Source organism: Simochromis diagramma, unplaced genomic scaffold (assembly GCF_900408965.1).
Source record: "Simochromis diagramma unplaced genomic scaffold, fSimDia1.1 OVJJ01000669.1, whole genome shotgun sequence".
Taxonomy (NCBI): domain Eukaryota; kingdom Metazoa; phylum Chordata; class Actinopteri; order Cichliformes; family Cichlidae; genus Simochromis; species Simochromis diagramma.
In genome coordinates, this window is record NW_024387458.1 from 4,391,730 (window position 1) to 4,419,256 (window position 27,527).

General features: G+C 39.3%; 3 protein-coding genes across 3 annotated transcripts; 1 reads left to right on the forward strand and 2 right to left on the reverse strand.

The window, feature by feature from the left end:
* Positions 1-797: 797 nt before the first annotated feature.
* cdk5rap3 (CDK5 regulatory subunit associated protein 3) lies at positions 798-11,657 on the reverse strand. The gene is made up of 14 exons (XM_040013988.1): positions 11,509-11,657; positions 11,167-11,215; positions 10,882-11,013; positions 10,191-10,291; positions 10,042-10,090; positions 8,314-8,492; positions 7,916-8,052; positions 6,764-6,908; positions 6,435-6,542; positions 5,153-5,234; positions 4,954-5,042; positions 2,416-2,621; positions 1,183-1,354; positions 798-938 (listed from the first exon to the last, which is right to left on the reverse strand). The coding sequence occupies exons 1-14, from the start codon at positions 11,512-11,514 to the stop codon at positions 873-875; spliced, it is 1,521 nt and encodes a 506-aa protein (XP_039869922.1). The 5' UTR covers positions 11,515-11,657; the 3' UTR covers positions 798-872.
* A 2,321-nt stretch (positions 11,658-13,978) lies between these two features.
* prr15lb (proline rich 15 like b) lies at positions 13,979-21,759 on the forward strand. Its single transcript, XM_040013995.1, has 2 exons — positions 13,979-14,166; positions 20,303-21,759. The coding sequence occupies exon 2, from the start codon at positions 20,330-20,332 to the stop codon at positions 20,660-20,662; it is 333 nt and encodes a 110-aa protein (XP_039869929.1). The 5' UTR covers positions 13,979-14,166; positions 20,303-20,329; the 3' UTR covers positions 20,663-21,759.
* Positions 21,760-22,721: 962 nt separating this feature from the next.
* On the reverse strand, positions 22,722-27,484 carry pnpo (pyridoxamine 5'-phosphate oxidase). The gene is made up of 7 exons (XM_040013990.1): positions 27,185-27,484; positions 25,854-25,978; positions 25,670-25,769; positions 24,652-24,705; positions 24,421-24,549; positions 24,269-24,339; positions 22,722-24,164 (listed from the first exon to the last, which is right to left on the reverse strand). Exons 1-7 carry the CDS (start codon positions 27,356-27,358, stop codon positions 23,999-24,001), a joined length of 819 nt encoding a protein of 272 aa, XP_039869924.1. The 5' UTR covers positions 27,359-27,484; the 3' UTR covers positions 22,722-23,998.
* Between the last annotated feature and the right edge of the window lie 43 nt (positions 27,485-27,527).

Here is a 27,527-nt window from a genome sequence, read left to right on the forward strand (position 1 = left end):
AGAAACAAAACACACATACGGAAAAACAAAATAAACCAGAAAATTCTGGCAAACATCAGCGACAAAGAAGATCTTGTTCTTCAGCCAGTGGTCATGAAAAGTTTTCATCATTTCCGACGCGGCTTCAGTGAACAGTACATGGCTCAGCTGAAGGTCCAGATGCATCTCTCAGGTCTTTGATGGATTTATTCCTATTTCTTAATGACGTGACCTTCAGATACTGTTCATCTGCTGTTTTTCAAAAATGTTTTCAAGTCTGTCGCTCCTTTTGCCCCAAACTTGTCCAGTTTTCTCAAATTTCTTAAGGTCACACTGTGCACGCTACGCAGTTTGTTTGTTTTTTGGCCAATAGCTTTTTTAGAATCACCTTGTTGGTGCAAATATACCAGTTTATAACTGCAAATCAGTGTTGCCTTTGGCATTTTTCAAGCATTCCTCTGAAAATGGTTAGGTACAAGGACTGGACTGAAAATGAGTGAAAAAGCAGTCAATGTCCAAAGAAAAACTTCAGAGGTCCACTTTAGAAAAATTTCAAGAAAATCAGGTTTCTTGGAAGCGAAATATAAAGAAATGAGTGGTGGCTCCGGACTTTTGGACAGTAATATATTTTGTTTTAATACAGGGGCATCAAAACTTGAAACCTGCTTAAAATCCAGTTTTATTCCCTGGTTTTAAACCAATCCTAACAATACACAAGTTATTTTTATCACGTTTTAGTATTTTCAACATTGCTTGTTTCTTTATCTCTACAGCAGTTATACAAAAACGCAAAGAACAAAAAAAAACCCCAACAAAAGTTTACATTAAATATCACTTTTTTAATTTCTGTTGTAGATCATGGCAAAATATTTTCAGTGACTGTCTGAAGTTCACTAAATATTAACCCCCATCAGGTTCACAGGCCTGTTGTGGTATCGCTTTGAAATGTCTGCCTCGATCTGTGAAAACAAACATAACAATCATCAGTTACTTCTGAGAACATTGTCGGCGTAACACTTAGAATTTGTACCGTTTCCATGTCACATAGAATATGAATACCTTTATGTGTCTGCTCATATTTAAACAGAGATCTCACAATGACAGTTTTCAGTATTTTCTGCTTCCTGCAGCCTCCTCATTTGACATAGCTAGTAAATTATCCACCGTGCCAACAGAAACAAATACAAAAAAATAATGCTGTACCAGCTTCTGGAGTTCCCGGGTGCATCCTGCCAGCAGGTCAACACGAGGCTCCAGCCTGGACTGCTCCTGCAGGGCTTCCTGCCTCTTCTCTGCCATTGTGGCTCCTTTCAGCACCAGAATGTCAGCCTGCTTCATTTTCTGTCTCAGCATCTCTGACACGCGCTCAACATACCTGAACACGCACATCACATTAAAAATAATGAACGAAAGGTGCAACATTTCTGATGCATACAAAGGGGTTTTTCCACTTTATTTAAAAACTGATGCTCATGATAGAAATGATTTATGTCATTTACACTGAATAAGTGGCTCTGTATTGTAGCGGTTAACTTATTTGCCTAACAAGCAAAAGAGCCCCAGTTTGAGCCCACAAGGAGTCACAGAGGGGTTTGTGTCAGGAAGGGCATCTGGTGTAAAAATCTGCCAAATCAAATATGCAGAGCTACCCGCTGTGAATAAGTGAGCAGCTCAAAGTAGCTTATATTATTTATACAGAATAAAATGTATTGTCAGTGTACTTTACATAAAAAAGGACCTGCTACAAGGCAATTAATTAAGCATTCTATACTTTAATTTCCCTTCTACAGAAGAGAGACAGAATAATAAAAGTTAACTGTCTCTTAAATCACAGCCAGTTATGGTAGAAATGAATCACAGAGCTAATCACACTAACCACAGACATGAATGTCAAGGTAATATCAGGCTTGCAATTTTTTTATCTGCAAAGGTTTTTTCTGGGTCTGATTGGAGAAAGGGGATCCTTAAGAGTACAGAAACTCCAGATTTTGTGGCACAAATTCTAACTTTCACTTTCTGAAATAAGCACAGGGATGGGGAACTCCAGGTCTCAACGGCCGGCGTCCTGCAGGGTTTAGATGTGTCCTTGATCCAACACAGGTGATTTAAATGGTTAAACGACCTCCTCAACATGTCTTGAAGTTCTCCAGAGGCCTGGTAATGAACTAATCATTTGATTCAGGTGTGGTGACGCAGGGTGAGATCTAAAACCTGCAGGACACCGGCCCTCAAGGCCTGGAGTTCCCCACCCTTGCTCTAAGCTATAAACTTGTTAAGCTATTATATACAAAAGTCACAATAAAGTGCTAAAAGAGAAGTTTGAAATGATAGTTCTTCATCTTATGTGTGTTATTTTACAACAAGGTTATGTATTCACATTGGTTCCTGAAATAGAGCTCAGTGGTGATCATGCTGATATTCTGGCGACCATCATACCGTGGAGAGGCGTGAATCATGAACAGGTGCTGCATCCGGAGAGAGGTGAGCCTCCCCAGAAGGTCCTGCACCTCAGACAGCATCGCCTGGATGTGTTCGCAGGTTTGGCCTTGGATGACCGAGGGGGCCTGCTGGAACTGGCTCATAGCTACCACATCGCCCTCTTCTCTCATCTCACTCAGACGCTGAGTCAGGAACACCTCCAGCTGCACCAACAAATGAAGCCAGAGTCATGCGTTAGTGACAGAAAACCAAATCTGGCATTCAAACACTTATATATAAATATCAAAGTAAAAAATGCAATTGCACCTCAACAGCGGGAGTATTCCTTCAGGTGAAATATTGTTAAACTGAGATCCTAATCTTCTGTTATGTCTGAATGCATAAGACCATAACAGCTAAACATTTATCAGGACCAGATTTTTCTATTTAATCCACGTAAAAGATTATGAAATCACACCATCTGCCTTTATTGCCTCTTTCCTGAATTTCTGCAGTTCTCTCTGTGCAGAGGTCTTCCTTATCGCACCAGCAGCTGTTTAACCATGCAGCAGAGACACTCCTGACTAGTACCAAACACCGAAACCATGACCCAATTCCAATCCTTTTCACTTCATCTGGAGTATAAAGTGGCCGCCTCTGCATTTCACTGTTGCTATGCATTCGTCTTGATTCAGTGCTACAACTAGAAATTGTTTGACCTCAATCTTGGCGTTCTTTTTTCACCATTTTAACTTCGTTCTTGCAGCTTTGTTGCCATCTCTTTTGAGCTTATCTAAAACTTTATAATGACATGTAGCCGCTGTGCTCACAAGAACGTCAGGCTGCTTGTCAGTGGTCTCAAAGCCTTCACCTTGATAACACACTGCAGCTATTTTATTCAGCTTTCTTGTTTTCTTTCTTCTTGGTTTACTCCGTCCTGACTGGATTGCTGGATTGTTATACTTTGAATACTACATTACACTTTACTGCACTATTATTCATGTTCAGTAGTACCTAAAACATGTGAATTACTGCAACCTGTTTGCAGTGTGCTCTGCCTCCAGACAAAAATCAAATGAGGCAGGCTTCAGACACCCCCTGTACCCACTTAATTAAAAGTACAGATAGATGTGTGCTGCTCTGATGGCCTTGGGAATAAAATGTTTTGATTTGAATTAAATAATAAGTATGGTGCACACAACTACATGGATTGACTGCTAAAAACTGAGTCAACTCTTGAGTTTGGCTGTTGTTAACGCAAACCTTGGACATTTTACCTTTTGTTCCACAACATGAAACACATGTAAATAGCTCACTGGTTAATCTATTATGTGTACTAGAGAAGATGCTTACTGGCAAATGGCTAAATAAGACTGCAGATAAGTCGTCATCAAAGTGAATGCAGGAGGTGATGGTGAAGTCATAAGACTATGGCGTACTTTATTTGTAGCCTAATGGCAGAAATACCTTTGGTGGCTACAGTCATGTTTCAGACATCAAGATTTTTCTTGCGTCATCCCAACATTTACAGTCCCTCCTCTCACCCTCCACACTCCCTGCCTTTCCTTCTCTCTCGCTGCCTCCTGACATGCCTTCCCCCTTTCCTCTTCCTTTGCATTCGCCAACAGTAGCAAAGCTTTCACCAGCACTCTGACGAACATTCAGCACTGAAGGTGGTCTTCGTTAACCTGGGCTCTGACTGATCCAGTACGGAAATCTCATTCTTCATGATCCACATGTTTGATTTTGGCCAAGATTTTATGCCAGATGCTCTTTCTGACACAACCCTTCCCATTTATCTGGGCTCGGGACCAGCATTACACATACGCTGGCTTGTGGACCCTCGCACAGTTGTGTTCCAACAAAACCTGTAGACGACATAAGCTTTAACCTTCCAGGAACAGGGTGTTCCTAACTTTTTGGGTGGCCAAGAAAAACCCCCAAAAGCATTTCCCTGGCACTTCTATCTGAAACTAAGCTGTTCAATTAGACCTTTTTCCTTAATTTAAATAGATTTAATGGCTTAGTGAGGAGACCTGTGGGACTAAATGATATTTACAAATTTTCATCATCAATAATTTTGTCCAGAACATTTTACAATCATCACACAACCTTAAGTTAACATACAAATGTTCAACCTAAAAAACTGAGCAACACTTAGCTAGTCACTGAAAGGTCACTCCTTCTATCCTTCAAAATTTTAGTTTTTAAAAACTGCAATAAATATAAACAACAACAAAAGACTAAAACCATACAAATAAAAAAAAAATTACAAAATGTCCTCTGTGTCAGTCTGTGGAACTGTTACCTTACACGTTTTTGTCTGAAAGTTAAAACCGATGCTGTTAAATGCTTTTCACTATCATTTACTCCAAACACACCAGCAAACCTGGTGTGTTTGGAGTAAAACAAAAAGTTTTTAACAACACACTCTCCCTCTAAGCTGCTTAATGCTCCACTTGTGTGTTCTGCCTATAGCTTTATATCATTAGGTTATATACAAATATCTGTGGGTCTTGGAGAAGTAATTTGAGATCGAATGACTGTAGTTTTTACCTCCATCAACTCGTCAACGAACCGGCTGCGTGACTGAGGGTTTTCCAGTATAGTTAGAGCATCTTCTCCCCTCGCCACTCCCTCAGGGCCTTCAAAATAAAATGAGTCTTGTTTAGCAAATGGACATTTCAGCAGCTGAGCATGTGACAGCTGCAAACATAAAAAGGATTAGAAGGGGAAAAAAAAAAAAGTTTCTCACAGTCTGTGCCCACATCCACAATTTCAATTTCAATGGGAGCTTCTGCGCTGTCACCCCAGTCGATACCGCCTGCCCCGGGGTCCTGATGAGGGAGACGGAGAGAGAATAGTTCAGCCTTTTACCTCCCATTACTCAACTGACTACCTTCTCCCAAAAAGTAATCAACACTGTGGTTTATTACAGCTTTTTCTGCCTGGCATAGCTCTACAGTACTTTTAGACATTTTCACCCAATATATCCTGTAGTTCCGCAATCATGTAACCATATACTTTTACTTTATCCAGCAGTTCTCAAACTTTTTCTGGCATATTCCCTTCAGAACCTGAGAGATTGCACCAAACAGAACAAAATGTATTATCAAGCATTAACAATTATAATGAAAGAACAAAAAAACAAACCAAATTTAATTTGACTTTATTAAAAGTTAACAAAAATGCCATTAAAGCGTTTTTAATATTTTATGGTGCAACGTTTTTGACCATTCATTCATAGCGCCTGTATATTCCAAGCAACTATACAGTAAGATATCTATTTTGACCATTTATCCATTAATCTGAGGTTATGCTTGACTCAATGGCCACTTCCTACACACACTGATGCTGCAACACAATACATCACCACAACATTGTATACGTCACTCACTGCAGTCCCCTGAAATTAATTGTGTCTCTGCAGGGAAAAATATACCTGGTAGTGCGTCACTCAAACAAAAACAAAAAAAGTGTCTTTTATTTTCAATTTTTTTCTAATTTTTTCTAATTTTCTTGAACCCCCCACCCCACCCCACTCCCAAACATCTCTACTGGTTCTGTTCACTTGCAGGACCCTGCACTGATAGACTGTGGAGATGCAATTTTCCACACCATTGGTTGTGCCAAAGAGCTGGAGTTGCATGCCAGCAGTAATGGCACAAATTATGTTGCAAATTGCTGCACATAAGGGGGACAATAGCGAGCAAGCAACTTTGCTTTAGTGGAACCTACACAATGAAAAAAAGTTTTCATTATTATTGTTGTTATTATTTTACCAGGCTTCATATGTACGATTTACCTTGTAGTTTTAGCCAGTTATTTTTGGCCATTTGTATGTTAACTTGTGACCTATTTGGTGTTAATCAGCTTGCTAACATGTTTTCACACACACTGAATTTCTGCTGCAAAATTCAGGCACTGCAGCTGGTTTAAGATGAGGATGTACCTTTAAAAAAAAAAAAATCACTATATTGCACTCTATCATTGTTTTAGAGAAAAGGATGCAACGCAGACGTGTTCAGACGCCCTACCTTGGAGTTCGGCTCCAGGCTGATTCCCCAGTCTATTCCATCCTCGACTGTGATGCCTGAACTCACACCCAGGGAATCTGATACTTTGCCAAAGTCGCCCCAGTCGATCTAAAACAGATTTTAGAAGATGAAGCAGAAACAGCGGTAAGAAAGAACTCCTGCTGTGAGTGGACATTTGGAATCACTTTGAAACATGCAGGCATTTACTGATAATTTCAATTATGGCCCAGTTTACATAGTGAACTGCATTAAGATAGAATAATGAATGGTTCTTACTAGTTTTAATTATATGAGCACAACAACAAGAATACACATGCAGTAAAACTAACCGTGTCCTCTGTGATGGTATCAGGTGGTGATTCATCCAAAACTGGCCTTTCAACAACTGTGGGGACTTTCCCCGTTCTCCACTCATAAAATGTTGCATTCCCTCTTTTTTGGGCAAATGTCAGCATAGGGAGTACTGGCTCAGACCTACAAATGACAACATGTGAGCTCATGTGACCCAGCACAAACATTATCTATGGTTTATGTAGTTAAACAGAACAGAAAGTGTTTCTTTCAAGTTTACTTTCTTAGTTTTTTGTGAACTGCTCTAATGGATATACACCGATGTTTGAGCTGTATCTGCAAAAATATACATTTGAGAGAAACTGCGACAAAACAAAACATAATATTTTAAGTCTGGATGATAAACTGGATTTCAGTTACAACTGAAAATAATTTAGCTTCCAATATTATGAAAACACAAAGTTTTTACACTGAAAGCTGCAGTCGCCCAGTCACAGATGCATTTATAAAGGCCTTTCATGCTTTTTTGGCCCAAGCACACATCAACACGTGGACTGGAAGAGCCAACCACTTTACCTCTGATTAGCAAAGGAGCTGCTTTAACTCATGAGTGAGCCTTTGGTCTATCTAGACCAGGGGTGCCCAATCCCGGTCCTCGAGAGCTACCGTCCTGCAGCTTTTAGATGCATCCTTGTTCCCACACACCCGAATCAAATGAATGGCTTGTTATCAGGCCTTTGCCAAACATGATGGCATGCTGAAGAGGTAATCAAACCATTTGATTCAGCTGTGTTGGAGTAGGGATGCATCTAAAAGCTGCAGGATAGTAGCTCTCGAGGACTGGGATTGGGCAGCCCTGATCTAGAACGAGTTAGGATCATGAAACTTGAAGGATCATTAACAGTTGCCTGCAGCCGGCTTTGTCTTTTTAACTCAGATTGTCTCTCATCCCATCTGTTTTTGGCTCACTCTTCACAGAATGGCCCACCTTTTATAACTCAATTATTAACTTGTTTTCAGTTTGAACGACATTTAAAGTTCAAGGAGATTCCCCGTGAAAAGTTTTTAACCGTTTGTTAAGTTTGTAACTAACCAATTTTAAATGCTTAAGATTTCAATATTGCCCAAAATAACAGTAATTATGTTTTTTTCCCCCATAACATGGCATCTCTACTGTATCCCTTACTCACCAGTCACAGACAAAGTTTGTAAAGGCAGCATAAAGTTGTATTTGCTCTTCGAGCCTCGCAGCATCCTTCCCGACTTCGTCAAGAACCGCTGGTAAGTCCTTCACCAGAGCCTGAAGCTCTCGAGGCACATTTTCACCCTGTAAGAAGCAAATAAGTCAATCAAAGGCTCAGAAATCCTCACATAGCACACGATTGTTAAAGCTTTTCCACCAGCTTCCTGTGAAGTTTAGATTTGAGTTTAAAATCTTTGTTCTTACATTCATGGCCTTACAGGGTGAGGCCCCCGCCTAAGGTTACTGCTTTCTGTTCACATTCGCATCAATCAGTTAATAAAATGCGTAACTCTGAGTGTTTGTGTCTGAATATTCTCCTAGAGGTGTGCACGTTCTTGCACTTACTGTGATGCCATACTGTTTGCAGGCAGCGTAGTAGCGTTCCCTCAAGTCTGCAGCTGAGCTCTGGCACTCCACCTCCCGCCTGCTCAGCTCCTGCTGCAGCTGCTGAGCTTTGGCCAGCTGCCTCCTCAGAGCCGGGCCTTCGTAGCTCACGTTGCGGCTCAGCAAGCTGGCCAACTCCACTGGGACGCACAAACACATTTTTTATCATTCAGCACATGCAATTATTTTGTTTCTTCAGCTGGATTTTGTGGTCGATATCCTAAGCTACACAAATGCAGCAGCAAAATTAACACTTCATAACCTTCCTGCTTTAAAAGAGGGAGCCTACAGGTATAAGCAAGTTAAATCTTGACTTAAATCAAGACTTCAGGAACTTTAACATATCTTAGACTAAATTTAAGGGCTGGAAAAATACACCAAAAACCACAGACTGTATAACAGATACAGCATAGCTTCAAGATCTGAAACAGCAATGGGAAGTGCTTTAATGCTGCATTCTTTCCATCCAGCAGGGGGCGACTCCTCTACAGCCACCAATTACATACAGTCTATGGTGAAAATACACTCTTTTAAAGTAAAGTTAAAAATAATCACCAGGACAAAATATAAGGTGGTTCATGTTGCTAGATGTCAGTTTTAGCTGCTAATTTAAAGTTTTCTAACCATAGTGAAGTGACTTCTATATTCCTCTACATCAGCTGTATTTGATATTCACGTGTTAGACTTTGTACATCCACGAGGCCCTACTTGGGAAACTTGATCATTAGAAGGTGCACACAGAGCTCTAGAATTTAAAGAAGTTCTCTTGGACTTGCTTCGTGCTGCTATATAAGCAATCTGTACATGGAAAGTTTTACATTTTAGTCACCAACACCGGATGATTAAACTGTTTTTCTGTTAAGGCAGCAGAGTTGTGAAATTTGTGACCACAGAACATCAGAAAACGCGGTTGAAAGAGTCGCAGTTCTGCAGACAGCAAGCTGTGTGAAAATGAACTTTGGTTAACATGGTTGAAATTTATTTGCACTAAAGAATGCTTTTATATTTACTGATCCGGTTCATCTGTCTAAAAACTACAGATGAAAGTGAGCTTTTAGGTCAAATATATGCCTTGTTTATTGTCCCTACAAAATAAACAAGCTAAAAAAATAAAAATAGACAATATGACATAAAGTGACAACAAACGGTCTCATAAGCACTTTGTGTAAACAGGTAGACTCGTCTTCTTTGCCTTTTCCACCAGTATGTTACAAGATCAGCATCCAACTGGGCCTAAACCAATTTCCCACCTGGACCCAAGTACAGGGGTCCCTATATTTAAGACATTCTTTTAGGCATAAGCTACAATAATTAGGTTAACCAGATACATTATCTCATTGCTAACTGGTTTAAAGCATATTAAACAGCATGAAAGTCTTAGCTTAACTATAAAGCATTAACACATGTTTGTACACAGTCGCATTTCACGACCTAAATGTTTAAATGGGACAAAAATAGCAGCACTGAGAGATGGAAATTTGCACATTAACAAGACAAAAAACACTTAAAACTCATCCATACTGTCAGTAAATATGAATTAAAGATATTTTAAGATTTATTTTCAAAGGAGCCAAAGACACCCTGTATAAAATACAGAGCAAAAAGACACGTAGCTGCGTTCACAGGTGTTTTTATACTATAATGAAGACATATTGATATGTCTTTCCCTTATTTTCCTAACACACTTACCCAAATAGACATTATCTGCTTCATAAAGAGACACAATCTCCTGCCAGTCCTATGAAAACAAAACCACAAGGGAGAAAGTTTAACAGCAGAAAACCCAAATAAAAAAAATCCCCTTAACATGTGACATTGACATGTATGAATCCTCTCACCTTCATCCTCTGTGATGAGTATCTGCCAAAGATGTTCTTGGAGGAAGCCTCAGTTCCCTTCAGGATCTCCACGATCCTCAAGCAGTGAAAGTAGTGAATGTCTGTCAGTGAAAGTAAACAAAGCACAGACATAGATGAAGATTTAAAAGCAGTGCATATTAACAGCTGCTTAAAATACAATGAACACCAAAGCCATGCTCCTCTGCAACCCCTGCTGGTGTTGCAGTAGCAGTGCAAGAGTCTTTGGGAGTTGCCTGAGGTTAACTGCTAGTTGTCCACAAGTTGTGCAAAAGCATGCCTGAGGTTGGCTTGGGAGGGACAACACTTATTGCTAAACCTTGTGATGCTCTCCTGACTACCATTATTAGCTTAGATTAGACAGTATTTTAAAATAAAACCATTAAAAAACTCCAATGTTAGTCTCCACTTTGTTGCAGTCATTAGCAGGGTTGTAACACCACCTTAAAAAAAGAATAATGATAACAAGAAAAAAAAAACATTAATAAAGTTGTGAAGTGGGGTTTAAGCCTGCATTGATGATTATAAAGTAACCCGAAACCTATATCTGGTTGGAAAGGGGAGTCCCTGAGAAGAGTAGAAATGGTGCTAAATAGCCTGCTGGGTCCATAATAGATTCATCTCTCAGAGAAGTGGAAGGATGGGTGGGTGTATTGAGTTGTAGGGGACCTACAAGAGCCGGAGAGGAGCGCCTTGATCTCCTCGTTCTCCGGCATGTCCTGGATGGCAGCATTGATCTTCTCCCTGATCACCTTCACTGCACTTTGCCATTTCAGGTTACAGTGCCTCCGATCCACCAGCCAGTCTGCAACCACACAGAGCGAGTTTACGTCTGTAACATCTGTTTCAGCCAGCATGCTAAAGGACTACAGTGCTGTATTAGCTGCTTGTAGCCCAGCTGCAGAGGAACACATAGAAAAGCAAGTGCTTGTTTTAAATGTGCGTGTTTTTGTCTTACCTAAAAGTTTGCTGGTCTGTATGTCGATGGGAAGGTTCTGAATGTTCCGCTGCAGGGAGACAGCCAATAGATTTTGTTATTTACACCTTTTACTTCCTCTTTACCTCTCTTATTTAACTAACGGAAAGGACAATATCACATTAAACCGTTAGGAAGACATTGTGAATAAGTATCTTAAAAAATGTCATAGGACAGACTGTTTTCTTTGCTAACTTAAACTCAGTGTAAAGTGTTCATTTCTCTGTCACTTAAGTGGACTTTTGACTGTGTCAGCTAGCTAGCGTTAGCTCGCAGGCTAGTTTTTAAAGCCAGCTCGGAAAAAAAAACTAAATTTAATCTCACCTCCATTATTTCCTTTTCTTTTTAAAAACGTTTCCGATCATTCAGGGCTTCATTATACGATTATATTCCGGTTTATATCCAGGATTATCATCACCATCCGGAGCTTTCCTGTTTATGACACGTTAGGAGAAAGAGAGCCAATAGGAGGAGGCGATGTTGCCATGTCGATAGCTGCATTTGGATTGGTGAATCGTCGTGGCCCCTGATTGGTGCAACTAATGAGACTGTCGCTAGAGGGCGGTAGTGTCACTTTACTTAAGGTCAGTTAGAGTAGCCCATGGAAAATGTGGAAGAATACCTGGAAAATGTTGGCCATTTCTTGTTATGGGTCAGTCATTTGTTAAAAAAAAGGTCTCATGATATTTCTTGCACAGTTAAATAAACATAAATGTAGTTTACCTTCAGAAAAGGAAATCTACATCTATCTATCTAGACAGTTATTACCTGCAAGCCTGTTAAAATAAAAACATTTGACACAGTTGTAACAAATGTGCTCCAATTTCTTTAAAAATGTATTTAAATTATTCTGGTTCTGTGTCTACATCTCATTTATATCTCTCTTTATTTGTTTATTTCATGCTTTCCTATATACTTATTACTCTATTATCCAAGCACACTATTGTAAGTATGCTATTTCTTTGCACTTAATGCTTTGCATGTTTAAATTCATGCACAAAATTGAGGGGAAAAGAATCAGAACATTAATCCAAAGTTTTATATCCACAAATAGGAAATTTTGAATTCTAAACTTAAATTTATTGTTTAAAAAAACTTAAAAAATGAAATTTGTTGAAATGAGATGATGAAATGATGAGAAATGGGCTAGTGGAACAAGAAGCTCAGACGTGGACATGGGATGAGAACATGGCGCTGTTGGAATGCCACTATGCAATTAACCCCAACAGAAAGGGTTAAATGAAGAGGATGTGGGACCTCTGGACTTTTTGATGCCCAACATCTAGACCGACGGTGAAAGAACTAGTAACTCAGTGTTCCAGCATTCGGAAGAAGCAACTGCTATCACAGCTGGAGATTGATGAGGTACAACACAAATGCTATAGCAAGGGGGAGCCAGGATGTCAGGTCAGGAGGGAGATCATCACCCCCACCCAAGATGTGGTACCAAGCCCAACAACTGGTGTGTTGAAGTCATTGAGTGAGACCTCAGCGATTAGTAGATCTAAGACAGCAACCGTCCTGAACAGGGTTTAGTAACCATTACAGTGGCAGACATCCCAGAAAGGGTCTCCAGTATGAAGAGTCGGACAGGCCCCCGACATGATTCACTCCTGCTAGCTGAAGAAGCTAACTGCACAAAGGAACCAACTGCTAATAAAAGAGGCACAAGATCCCAGAGGATCCCCAGAAGGGACCAGTCCCATCCAACTACCGGCCAATAACCTGCCTCAGTACCACATGGAAGCTCCTGGCGGGCATCATATCGGCTAAGATGAACAGGCATGTGGCTCAATACACGAGCGGGGCACAGAAAGGAACTGGCGGAAACACCAGACACCAATTAACGTCACATTTTATGTCCATCTGTTATATTTTATACATTTGATGAGATATCATTATCTCATCAAATGTATAAAAAGGTTGCTCATAGGGGGTCATATGATTGTTGGGTTTTTCTCTGTATCTATGAAGCGCCTTGAGGCGACTTTTGTTGTGATTTGGCGCTGTATAAATAAAATTGAATTGAATTGAATCATTATTAATACTTATTTATTTATGTTTGATTTTGGCCGTTCAGTGATCAATAACTAAACATTAAACTTTGTTAACTAAACTATTAACAAAACATTTATTTACTAAACACGTTTTTTAAACAGTTAAATGTGTTGTTACAGTTTTATTTTGTTCATTATGTAACATAATTTTAAATATGAGAAAACAGAGACTGACACAGTGTATTCTTGTTATTGAAAAAAGTGACATGGGTGAAAAACAACAGTAATAATTCAACAATTTGGCTTCTTGTGAACTCCAGACTGGACAAACCTGAAAACACAAGCATTAAATCCCTGCAGCAACAGAGTTTCTGTAGTGGCCTAATTTCAGTTCATTTGAATGGTGACCTAACTTGCAAATTCAGCGTCTATTCACTGTCTGTGATTTTAAACGAGCCATGCAAAGCAGCTCGATTGCTCTCGTTCTCTCCCTCCAGCTTAAAGCCATCACAAAGACTTATGTAAGAGAAAATGCTCAGTGAAAGGTGACTTTATTCTGACTCCAAAGTCCACATTAAAACAATACTTGGATTTAAAGTGAGACTGATAACGGGGGTTTTATTTACAGTTTGGAAAGCCACTCACCTCTCAGGTTCACATTAACCCTGATGTCAGAGATCTTGATATGGGACTGAGCTGAAAATCACATGGCTGCAACATTTACTCAGTCATGCACTCAGCTGGGCGGGCTCTAGGTGTGTGTGTATGTGTGTGTTTGAGGAGGGTGTGTGCTAAAGAGGAGTGCAGCGGGACAAGGTAAGAGGGAGAGGCAGAGGGAGAGAGATGCTGCACCTGTGCACGCTCACCTGAGGAGAGGAAAAAGATTCCACAGAAAAACAAAGAGAGGAGATAGAAAGTTTGTAAGCATGGTGAGACAGTGTCGCATGTGAGAGAGTCCCCTTTCAGCCAGCACACTGTGAACAAGGTAAGAGAACGAGCGCACCTGAAAGCCTCCAATGAACTGCAGTGGAAACTAGACTTTTATCTGTGCAAGAAATACACATTTAACTCTAATTACAAAAATCAACATGCTACTTCCATCTTTTTCGCTGGTATTTCCACAGCTCAGCAACCCTGATCAACATATTAGAACTGCAGTACTGTATTTGTATAGCCAAACAACAGCTAAAGTCAAATTTCCAAGTGAAAATGTCAAAAGTTTTTTGTTTCTAGATCCTTAAGTTGGGGAATCGACTTTAGTTTTTCACAGTATGTGGATGCAAAATGGATATTTTTGAGTTTTTCAGGGACAAAAGCAATAAATATGGAGACATTAGCTTGGGTAACTTGAGGTGAGTGCTGTGTTTTAACAGTCAAATTATGGCTGAAGTAAAATTCTTTGGAAAACAGGCCTGACTTTCGATGATTTCAGCCTCTCAAAAGTGAAAACTTGGGGTTTTTACTTGTCTTATATCAAACAAATTCAGAGTTTGAGAGCTTTTGATTTACAGAAGAAAACATTGGAAGAAATCAGCTTGAGCTGGACAAAGCTGTGACACATTTTGACCTTTGCCGCTGTTTTTAAAGACATTTAATGGAATAATTAAAAAGGGTCGAAGCCTGAAGGAGACACTAATGCATTGTCTTATATCAGGAAATATTAGGAGGCCCACAGGGTTACTAAATACTAAATACTGCATTTCGTTGCCCTGTACCTGTGCATGTGCAATGACAATAAAGTTGAATTCTAATTCTAATTCTAATTCTAAATAACATAGTGCAGATATGTTTTAACATGATTTTATTTGTCATGTTTGAGCTGGTTAGAATAACACTAAGTCATAAAAGAGCTACCGTCACAAATTAACCTTTTTGGACTTTGCACTTGTGTGAAGTTTACAATTCAATCAGCCTGTGGATTTTTGTGACCTTTGAGAAGGCAGGAAGGCCTCTGGAACAAATGACTAAAAGACATTTTTATTAATGGAAATAATCAGACGAGCCAAAAAAACTTTGCTGCTAGGGGTCAACCGCAAGTCTGGTACAAGGGATGAAACCTGAGAATCTAGTGAACCTTCAGTTTAAGTTACGAGGGCAGCAAAGCCCTCGGTGCCCTTGGAGGCTCCTCTCTGTCTTTCTGCGGCTCAAAAGTTATTCTTTTCAAAGACTTTGCAGGTCGTTAGTGATTTCTGATTGTGCGCCACAGTTCCTGCTGTGATCTCTGAGGCTTTGCTTGGGCGGCTCACCCACACATAACAGAATACATGGTAACTTATTAAAATGGAGGGCCTCCTTTGTGTCAACAGGAGTTTTTGTCTCAAAGGTCACATCTAAGTCAAACACGGCATTCTTTTGGAAATATGTCTGCATATCGACAAGCTGTCTTACTTAACATGGTGTGAAAGTGCCGAGAAGGTATTTTGTCTTGTAGAAGCTGTTTTGATGGAGAGTCAAGAAAATTATGCAAATGCTCTGTAAATGTTTGCTATGAAGAAACCTGTCCTTTTTGTGTAGGAATAAACAAACAGATGATGAAACAGAGAGAAAAAAATGCTAAAATCTGAGGAATGTGACATAAAAGAAGCTATGGAAACCCAAGTAAACACATTGAAGTGGTTCAGTCCCTTGTAAAAGCTCTTCTTGGTGAGCAACTATCTGTTACCTGAGCATCTGTGAAAACCACACACCCAGGTTATTAAGCAAAGAGCAACCCCGGGTCCAGAGGAATAAATGTAAAAGGTGCCTGCATTGCTGTTTCCAAAACTTAAAATCAAAGAACCTTTGCACTCTTCGTTCGTGCCATTTGCCAAACATCACATGGGTGAGATAAGAGTAGGATGAGTGTTTCTGCAAAGGGCATGGACTCTTTATTTGCATAGGTGCTACATGATAAAATAACCACACCAAAGGGCCTGACTTCCTGTCAGCCATCATAAAAGAGAGCGATATGGCTGTGTTTGTGAAAGTCATAAAATCTGGTTTATGAGCCACGCTTTTATCTAAACACTTTTTTTTAATGTTTCATCCCAACCTTCAAGTTTAAGTTTTAAATGTTGCAGAGAGAGGTGGGGTTAATCTAAACGACTTAATAAACTGCTCACTATGTGTTTATCGCGCATTCACGTTTTCATTGAATCTATCTGGTCCTGCTTTAGTAAAGTAGCTCAACAAAATTCCTCTAAATTCTGGTAAAACTAAAATAAAAAGACCTCAGAGCTGGATTTACCATGATAGTCTCACTGATTGTGCTTACAACTACAGTAAAAATGCTATTATTTACAAGTTCACAGCTTATTTTGTGGTTTTGAGGACATGATGCACTGCTGTAAACGTGAAACTTACAAAATTCAGTTTAAAATATGTAAAGTAATTTCTGACTTTTTGTATTTTGGCAGTTTTACTTGGAAATAAACCATCAGAACAGTTGCAGGTTAGCTTTCTGTCAAGCAAAGGATCAATTTGAAAACTGCAAAGCCAAGCAAACACGCCTGCAGTTAAATGCAGTGAAATAATAATAAAAATATTCCTCAGAGATTTTGGTTCATGTTGACATGACAGCATCACACAGTTGCTGCACATCCATGATGTGAATCTCCTGCACCATTGCATCTCAAAGATGCTCTAATAGATTGAGAACTGGTGACGTTTGACATCATTTGAGCTTTGTGACATGGTGCGTTATCATCTTCCAACAACCAGCAGCAATATTCAAGCAGGCTTTGGCTTTTAAACAATGCTCAGTTGTTACCAAGAGGCCCAAAATATGCCAAGAAAATATCACCCACAGCATTACACCTCCGGCAGCCTGAGCCACCGATAGACTAATTTTGCTGCAGAAATTAAGACTCATCAGACCAGGCAAAGATTTTCCAGTCTTCTGTTTTGCAGTTTTGGGGATCCCTTGTTAACTGTAGCCTCAGTTTCCTGTTCTTAGCTGACAGCAGCGTTACCCCGTGTGGTCTTCTCCTGCTGTATCCTATCTGCTTCAAGGTTTAACATGTTACATAATCAGAGATGCTCTTCTGCATGCTTTGGCTGTAGGAAGTGGCCATTTGAGTTTCTGTTTTCTTCCTATCAGCTCAAAGCAGTCTGGTCATCCTTTGCCCTCTGACATCATAGGGATTTTAATTATGTGGGAAAATCCCAGCTGATCAGCAGTTTCTGAGAAACTCAGATCAGCCCATCTGGCACCAGCAACCATTCCACGTTCAGTGTCACTTGAATCACCTTTCCTTCCAATTCTGATTATGGTCATCGTGACCAAGTCTAAATGCTGCCATGTGATTGGCTGATTAGATACCGAGGTTTAGGAGAAGCTGAGCAGGTGCACCTAATAAAGTGGCTGTAAGTGTGTATTCTTTACAGACATAAGAATATATTAAAAGAAGGTGGAAGAAATAGAAAAATAAAGACACAAAACATATTTTCTGTGTGTATTCAAGATGATTTATGTAAGGCATGATCCGACCCATGAACATGTTTATGACCTCTTTGATACGATAAAAGAGTCGGCATGAAAGAGTCAGCGATTGCTCCATAAGGAAGTTATTTGACCTGTTTGGTTACCAGGTGACCGAGGACCACAGAGACCTGGGTGTATTATTCTGTTATCGTTACCTGTGTATGTATCCATACACCTGAAATAATACAGATGATATCACTTGATGAGAAAACCCAGAGGCTTTTGGTTATGTTGTGATTCTTAAGTGAACAACAGAAAGACACACTTTGTCATTATGTAACACGTTTCCAAACTCCTGGTTCAGCATCGGGACGACAGCTTGCTTCCCCAGTATTTGCTTTCCTGACTTTATATCAGATCACATGCGAGCGATAGAGGATCCTGTGCAGATAATCATTAATTTATCAGCTGAGAGCAGAGTGTCAGGTGTTGCTCCCCCATTGGGTTACACCTCGTAATCACGGAGATGTGCACTGGATGAAGGAAGCCAGCCGTAGTACCGTCTGCTTTCTACAAACTAGTCCTGCACAGAGCAGCAGAGTAAACAGTGTTGTTTGTCTTTTTGAACTGGTTCACCAACAATGAGAGAATGATATAACATTAAAGGCATGATGTTCAGTGCAGACTGAGATTAATTTGAATGCAAATCTGCAGCAGAAAATTTGTACAAGTGAAAAATTTGCATCTACTTTTTGACATTAAATGTAAGTAATTGGAGCTATAGTTATTGTAAGTTAGCAGAACTTAAAATATTAATGCATTTTCCTTTTAAAAAAAAACCCTTATGAATGAATTTCAGAATTTAAATCTTTTGATTACATGCTATGTGTATAATTTAACTTCAGATCAATTAAAGTTCTTATCAAAGAACTTCAGTCACAGTTTTACAGCTTTGCTGTTCTCGCATGAATGTAAATAAAGGACATCCTGAGCAAATGAACTAAAACACAGAGGAACAAATATAAAACAATGAAGTGTGGCAGAGCTTGTATAAATTTAACTAACATCCATAAATGACTGTTGCAAACCTCTGGGTTTTCCTACACTGTAATATCATTGCTTTAATCTTTATTAAACCCGGAAGCGAAACTGCTGAGATTAAAGGAGAATGCCCTGGGGCAATAGAGGTGGTACTAATTTAACATGTTTTTCAATAGCAGGAGAAACCAGAGCTACCTGGGGAAACCAGCGCAGCAGCATAGACAACACGTAAAATTCACACAGAAGCAGCTGCTTGGCGGCCCCCACATCAGCAGAGGGCCCCCAATTAATTTAATAAATATGTTAACTGACCGGTTTAATCATTCACTGTGAGCGCTGAGCTTTTGCAAGTTATTTATTATTAACATTCACTAACAATAACAACAATAACAGAAATGTCAAGGGGTGGTGAGCTCAGGGGATATTGTATGGAAACAGCAATTACAGTGTTAACCTATTTTTACTCTCGAGACAGTTAGTTTCCATTTAATTTATTTAACACTGTTTTTAAATTTGCGCTGTTACATAAAATAATATTTCGGTCTGTGGTAAATTCTTTGTGACTGTGCTGCCATTTTGCACAATTTAAAAAAAATTAAAACAGTGAACTTGTTTTAAAAATCATCATCTGCTTGTTTATTGTATTTCTTTCCAGTACAGAATAACTAAGCCATTAGAATTGTTGTGTTAGATGCGTAATGCAGAAATGGTTTGGCAAGGGCAATATAGCTAATAGTGGCTTTGCTGACGTGGGTGGCTGAGGGCCTTTAATCAAATTCTGCTTAAGGCCTTGTAAAACTTTAGGCCACCTCTGTGTACGAGGCTTTGCAATTTACCACATAAAATCACCTTTAAATAATTTTAATGAAAAATTAATTAATTCAAAATGAAAAAAAAAAAATAAGTAAGTGGAACTGGAGTTTATTTTATACAAACTACTGAATTACTTCTTAAAGTACATTTTGAGTTATGATAATCTAATCCAATGTTTTGTATTTTTATATTAAAACTTGAATTTTATTGACGTTAGCAAAAACAATTTGACAGAAAAAACATGGCTGATAATGGCGTCTCTCAGGGATCAACACCGGGCCCACTGTTAATTACTTTCAACGTGCATTTATTCAGTGTAATTTCCCACTCAGAAGTGTAATTTACATTTTTATGCTGATGATGCTGTCTTGACTGCCACTACCAAACTTTCTCCAGCTTAGCCTTTCATGATTTCAGACCTTTAAATTAAAACTGGTTGCAAGTGATACATTAAAGTTTCATAAATACTTGGCTATTCAGTTGATTCGTAACACTACAAAGCTCTTATTTATATTGTTGACCAGGTATGAATAAATGTAAATGTTTGACTGGTTTCAAATCTTCCTCTGGTCAAATGATAGTGATAAAGAGACTCGGTATATTTCAAAATTCTACCAAGTTTTGATCTAGCTGTACATACTGTAGTTTTTTTGTGGCCTAGACCCTTTCCTGACTACATTTAGATATGCATTTATAGATGGAAATAAAAAGACTTTTTGTATAGATAAAGACTGACTAACATGTCTGCATTAAAACTGACAGAATAAATGCTGTTTTGAAGTGTACAAAGTAATGCTAAAACACTTTATTTACCTAGAATACTTTGCTGTTGCTCACCACACGCTAAGATCTCTGAACTTTACAGGTCGATCCTCCAGTCTCTGTTGGTGCCATGGCTGACTCAAGCTGGTGGAGGCTGACCTTCTCACGCAAGAAGAAGTCTGAATCCAAGGTTCTGTATGAAATCCCAGCAGAGCATGGCAGTAACACTGGGAACAAAGACCACCCGAGTAGTAACGGCTCTCCAGAACTGGACAGCCAGTTGAATGCCAAACTGGAGAAAATCGTCGATAAATCTGCCACCAAAGGACGCCACGTCAAGGTCTCCAACTCCGGCCGCTACAAGGAGAAGAAGAGGGTCCGCGTCACGCTGGCCGAGAACCCAAATCTGTTTGCAGACAACAACCTCAGTCAAGAGAATCATAAAAAGAAGACAGAGAAATAGCACAGAAAATGCACATACTTGATCAGTAATGTGTCATATACACATAAGAAGCTTCAAAGATGGCTTGAATGTATGCAAACACCACCATGTTGTCCTACATGTACTACTACTGTGCTACTATTCACCACACACAGGTAAACACAAGAAAAAAAGACACTTAAATAAACAACGAGGTGTCAAAATTTAAACATCCACCCGGCAGACGGGAACTAAACACAGTCCTGGACACATTTTTCTCCAGATTTTCTGTCTTTTAACTTTTATATTTACTTCCTTGTGCTCACGCTGTTGTTTTATATTTTCAAAAATGACATGAAGGAAAATTTGGGGAATTCTCGCCTCATGATTCAAATGTAACATTGGTGTCATTTAAGTTTTCATTTTTTAATGTTGTAGATGTAATGTTATGTTTCAGGTTTTTATGTTTTGTTAAATGTCAAAGGAAATTTTTATTACATTTTTATGACCAAAGACTTGACGTCACTGATTACATCTGAAACATTATGGTGGATGCTTTCAAATATAAAGGCCCCCAAAAGTATCAAGTCATCATTGAAAAGACTTGAATTTCTCAGCTCTAAGAAACAAAATGTTAAAGTAAATTATATGTATTTATTTATATATCTATATACACTTGTCAAGTAAAATATCCCCAAACAGGGAAGGACAAACATCTTTCGTCCATCCTTGTTTCCACATGTTCTTAAATGAAAATTATACATTGTATATAAAAGATTAATGTAACCATTAACGATCACCATGTTGATCTTGTCATCCAAACATGCAACAATGTCAACTTTTTCCTCGAGGCAACAGTCAGTTTGACAACATATTTTGCAGCCACAAATATTAAACGTTTACTTGTGAGGAATACATGTGCAAATTACAGCTAAGTTGACACCCTGAAAAATGCTCTCATGTTTCACATATGAAAACATCTAAATTCACGTTGGTTTCCTTGGATGTAGAAGTTGGATAAGAGGGTGGAGTTCTAAATTATCAGCTAGCCCTAGAAAGCCTGATTAGATAGGTGCAGTCATAAACCGCAGAGTTTCGATAATGTTCAGTATCGGTCAGTACAGCTGATCACACAGGAAGAAAAGTGGCAGAAATTCCTTTAAAATGCTCTAAAAGACGCCAACATGGTTTAGATGTTTTGAAATGTACATGGCAAGCTACAGTTGCCTATATCAATGTCTGTCACTCCAGCCACAACCGTAATAATGCAAGCTTTAAGCCTTAATATGCTTTAAAAAAGTCAGTTCTTTAAAAGAAAATCATCCTCTCATAGTTGCTGTTAAGGGGAGAATTAGCTACAGGGACAAAATTCAAGCTGTAAATTCAGACTGACTCATTTCTGGAGCCAGGCTTTTAGAGGAACTGCAGGTTTTGGCTTTGTTTTTCGAGCCTGGAGGTTGCCCCAGGTGACCGCGGTACAATTTATGGATACAATCATATCAGAAAACATGACTTGGGTATGCTAATTGTGCTTTTGTACGAATCAAATATCTGTTTATGTCATTGTGAATTAACTTCATGCTGTTTTGTTGGTTTAACTGTCCAAATAACTCCTGCAGCCATTGCATGTGACACATCAACAACAAGAAATGCTGTCTGTAATTTTTTTTCTGAGATGCTTTTTTGTTTGTAATAAATATAAAAGTTGTAAACATGTAAGATTTTCTTCTGTTTGTGCTGGAGTCTACAGCGAGGAGAGCTGTTAACATGGAGATGGTGGCCTGTTTAAACGCGATGATCTTGGTGAGGTCGTTCTTTGGGGTTAGTGAGCTGTTCAGCCTGTTTTGTTGACATGGTGATAGTAAGCAGGGTGATATTTGACACCCTGTGGTCTGCTTCTGCATTTTGTAGTGGAGCTGCCCTGCTGTTAGCTGAGAAAATGACAGATATCATCGAGTGATTCACAGAAATCCACAAGTCAACAGTTAATCCATGAGAATATTGCATGTTTCTAGTGATTCTGAGTGATCGTGTTTCGCTGAATCTTGGTGTTTGTGTTAGCTGTGCTACTGACATCTGCTGGTCAAACGCACACTCTGTCCTCAGTTGCAAATTAAAACTTTATTAATAGCTATTTTCCCACAGTTACTTCAAGCTATATACCACAATTTCATCCTCAAACAATACAGGACACACAACAGTTGGCACAAATGACATCACGTGCTCTTTTAATCTCACTATTAAAAGGCAGTCACTGCAGAGACACTGCCATAGATTTAAGACTGATACAATCAATTTAAATTAAGTTAACCACCAGTACAGGTCACATATTTTCCATTTGTAAGTGTAAAATCGTATTTGTCACCAATTAGAAGAAAAATATACTTTAGTTGTTCAGTTAACAGACTTGTGATTTTTTCACGAGTTGCTAACACGACTGAGGCAGTAAACTCTGTCTAGAGACAACAATGAATTTGAAACAAATATTAGTTTTCTCATGAGGAACAAGCTCTCTTTGTCATAAATTCTAAGATGACACATTGAGCACGCTCTCATATTCCCCATATAAAAGCCTCTAAATTCATTTTTAGATTTATTGTTCAGGTTATGGCCAAAGATGATGTTCTGAATGCATAATTAGCAAAACAGTCACACTTTTCTTCCATTAACGATGCATTTCATGACCACCAACAACTATGAAGTCAGTGCCGATAGATTTGTGGTAATGTCCATGTAAAAACCCCAAACCTTTGGACAGCCTAAAAGCAACAGTCGCACTAGATTGGATATGACCGTTTAGCTGTACCTAATGAAGTGGCCACCATGCATAATTTTGGGGGATTTGAATCTTTTCTCTCAAAGAAATCAAGAAACTTAACACAGCGAGCTAAACTCAAACAATTTTCCATATTTTCTTTAGAAAACTACACACCTGTACAGAAATAATCACACCAATGGAGAAGAACAGCAGCTAAGTGTTGATGAGTGGAACAGATTGTGCTTTTTAAGAAATAAGAAACAGTTTTCATGTCCTAGAAGGTCAACGACTGCACTGTTAAACAACCACAGCCATACTGTTAATCACTATTTTGAGTGGGTAAAGTTTGCTCCACTTTTTCAGGCCAGTGCCCCTTTTCCATTACAAAGCATTGCACAAACGTTGCACAGTCAGATTGCACCACACTGCTCCACTTATCCACTTAGCACACATGGTTCACCTCAAAAACAGCACAGTGACATTTGGCTTGTTGATAAACTGCGCACAACAGCACCTATGCAAGGTTATTAATGTGAGGTAAAGATGGTGATCTTTTTAAATCAGTGATAGTCGAGATGAAACATGTCCTTCTCCTTTATTTCACAGCCTGCTGATGCTCCTCATGGGGACAGTCGCTGGTACACCCAGCCTCCCTCTGCAGCGTGCTGAAACTCTCCCAGCTCGGACTCTCCGTCCTTCAGCTTGGTGAAGACGATGCGGTCGTGAAGTCTGTTTGTCTGTCCCTGCCAGAACTCGATTGAAAAAGGCTTTACGATGTAGCCGCCCCTATTGGAAAAGAAAATCATGGGACAGTTAAAGGCAACGAACCGAAAAAGCTTTAAGAAGCCGTACCAACATGTTATTAACTTTAATTAAGAGCAAAGGTTTACCAGTAATCAGGCATAGGCACCTCTGTGTCCTTGTACTTCTCCTCCAGTTCTGCATTTTTCTGCCTCAGATACTGAAAGAAATTGTGAAAACTGAGACTTAGACATTGTACGCATCACCTACAACGTGCAGGTGGAGCAGCTTCGGCGCTTACATCTCTGTTAGGCACAGTAGTGCTTTGTCGGCTCACGACAGCGCCGACCTGGCTGCTCTTTGGCCGGGAGTGGAAATAATCGCAGGAGCTCTGGTAGGGGATCCGCTCCACGGTGCCTTCAATGCGAATCTGAAAATCAAAATTAAATTTAACTTACATTTACTATGAAAATAAAAAGTTTAAATAAGAACGTAATATTAAAACGTAATAGTAAAATTAAGGTTTCTGCACCTGTCTGTTCAGTGGTTCCCAGTAGAAGACCAGGCATGCATGCGGATTGCTCTCCTGTGGAGAAGAAAGTGATCAGAGGACCCGACAACACAGAAGAAGCCTTAAAGATTCATGGATGAAGTGAAGGAAGATATGCATAGGGTTGTTGTGACAGTGGAGGATGCTGGACACAGGGTGAGATGGAGGCAGACTTTATCAACAAGGGGCGACAAGTGTCAGTATTTGATTTAAGACAAAAAGGAGACAATGCATATCAAAATTCATGCAAAACATTTGAAACCTGATGAATAAAAAATTCCCGCGATATAATTTTTATTTAGAATAATAAAAACAAAGTCTTCAGAAAGCAATCAGTACTTATCAGTAAAAGTATCAGTAAAAGTCAAAGAATAAAAATGCATTTTCTAATGTTTTTTTTAAAGATGTCTAAAATCAGTGGATCACCTGCTTCCATCTCACCCTATAACTGGCATCTAACATGAACCTTCTGTGTGGTCTTCTTCTTTTCTTCCTGCCTGGCAGCTCCATAGTCATTATATTTTGTCCATTATATCCACTATCCCTCGTCTGTGCGCGCTAAAACCATCTCAGCCTTGGCTCATGAAGGCATCAAAAACCCTTTGAAACTCTAAAGCAAAGAAATGGCTTGATAACGTGTTCTGCATAAATTATGGGCAAAAATCCAAAGATAAAGAGTTTATTGTCCCCAAAGTCATAGAAATGTATTTCCAAAGCTCAAACCAGTGAATTGGTGCCATTTTTGTTTGTATGACTGATACAGATGTTGATTTGTAATTTTTTGTGCCTGCTAACTACTCGCTTAAGAAATACATTATTGATAAAAGCAAAAGAGCTGGACTCAATAATAGCATTTAAACACAGTAATGCAATATCTGTGAGACAATAACACAGGAAACAGGAAGAATTACACATTTATTCAAAACCACCTGAGGGCAAAAGAAGCAGAGCATGGATGTAGACGGCTGCTGACAGAGTCAGCGATAAAGATGCTTCTTACCAGCTCGCAGCCCTTTCTGCTCTCATAGTTGGTGAAGAAACGGAAACCTTCACTGCTGTAACCTTTCAGGAGGACCATGCGAGCGGACGGACGTCCATCCCTGAGTACACAACAGATACGATTAATTGTACAAAACTGTGAAAAGAAATCAGCTCCAATCTGTTCGGGGGGCAGCGTTTCTTACTTGGTGGCAGTGGCGAGGCACATAGCATTGGACTCTCCTATTTCAGGACACTTGGTGGCTTCATCAAACCAGTTTCCAAACTGCTTGATGGGGTCGAGAGACACGAGCTGACTCTCCTCAAAGCACTGGAAACAAAACAACCGATACAGGTGTAAAAAAACAACACAGGAAAACAGCCACTTTTACATAATGCAGGATTCAAATGATTCACTGATGCTTTTGGATTATAGTGAGTACAGGCTGTAGGCAGTATAATTACGATTTAATTAATTATTCAATTGTGTTTATCGCTTTTAAACATGCCAGAGAAATATCTCCTATTTAGAGGTCAAAGCTGAGGTGTGAAACATCTGGGGAACACCTGCTTTCTCCAGCTGTATACAGCGTGACCAGATGCAAACTTCCTAAAAGTAAATTTGTGTGGGACAATAATTACACAGCCTTTTATCTGAATGCAACTTTCCAAACAATAAGAATAAAAGGAAGATTTTTGCTTGATAGTATTCTTAAACCCATATTATTTCACAGGCTTGACCCACTCAGTAGTTTTTCCTTCTCTTTTTGGTAGTTTCTATACATCATATCCTGCAGAAATCTGCAGAGCTCATGACTTTGTAGTGACTTCCCTTGCACTTTTCCCTGTTAAGCATGGGATAAGTGAAAAAAACTGTTAACTGGCACTTTATCCGGGAAGATCTAAGCCAGATTTTATGGGTAATGGTTTTAAATACTAGAGCCAACCAATATGTGGGATATCATCTGAATATGTGGGATGAGGGACAAAGGATAAAAGTGTGTGGCATCATCTACAGCTACAGCTAGGATGTCCCATTTTAATGGTGGTGACAGCACACCATTCATCAATTTTTTGTTGTTGTTGTGGTCATTTTTCAGTACTACACAGGGGTGTGTGTTTTCATTAAATGATATCAGTTCATATGAATCTCACACGAAACGTGCTTAAAAACAAAAACAAGGATAGCAGTGTCCCTCACAGCAATAACTTCCCTGTTTTGAACCTCCTGGGGCCTTTCTGTGTTAAGTCTCAATGACCTCAATGTGCCTGCGTGGCTTTTTATCCAGGTACTCCGGTACTTCACTGAAGTAAGACGCAACCCATACGGAAACATTTAACGCAGTGGGATCTGGTCACAGACTCCATCCATGGCAGCCAGATTAGATTCCAGCTGTGCACACTCACTGTATCTTTTTTGCACATCTAATTCAGGGTTCATATCGTGACCTTGCATTTGCACAACACTGACAGAGTGGCTTCAGTTACATGACTCAATACACTGTATCCCAACGCAGGTAACTCAGCAGTTTCTCACCTCCAGATCTCCTTTGTACCTCTTCCTCATGTTACTCAGGTCCATACTGGTTCCGCTGCAGTATTTCGAGGTAAAAACGCGCGGCAGCCCTACTATCCTAGTGGCACGAGAGGGCAGATTTCCTCCAATAAAGCAAATATGTCTCAATATAATCGTACTGAGTATGCGCCTCATGCCTGTAAAACACACGCTGACGTAACGCTCCCTTACGTAAAATGTTACGCAAAAGAATGCTGTAAGAAAATCATCGATTTTAAAATCACTTTACTCTACTTATTTAGAAACTATGTAATCTACGGATTTATTTTCATATGAACTAAAAATGCAAACAAAAACAAAACAA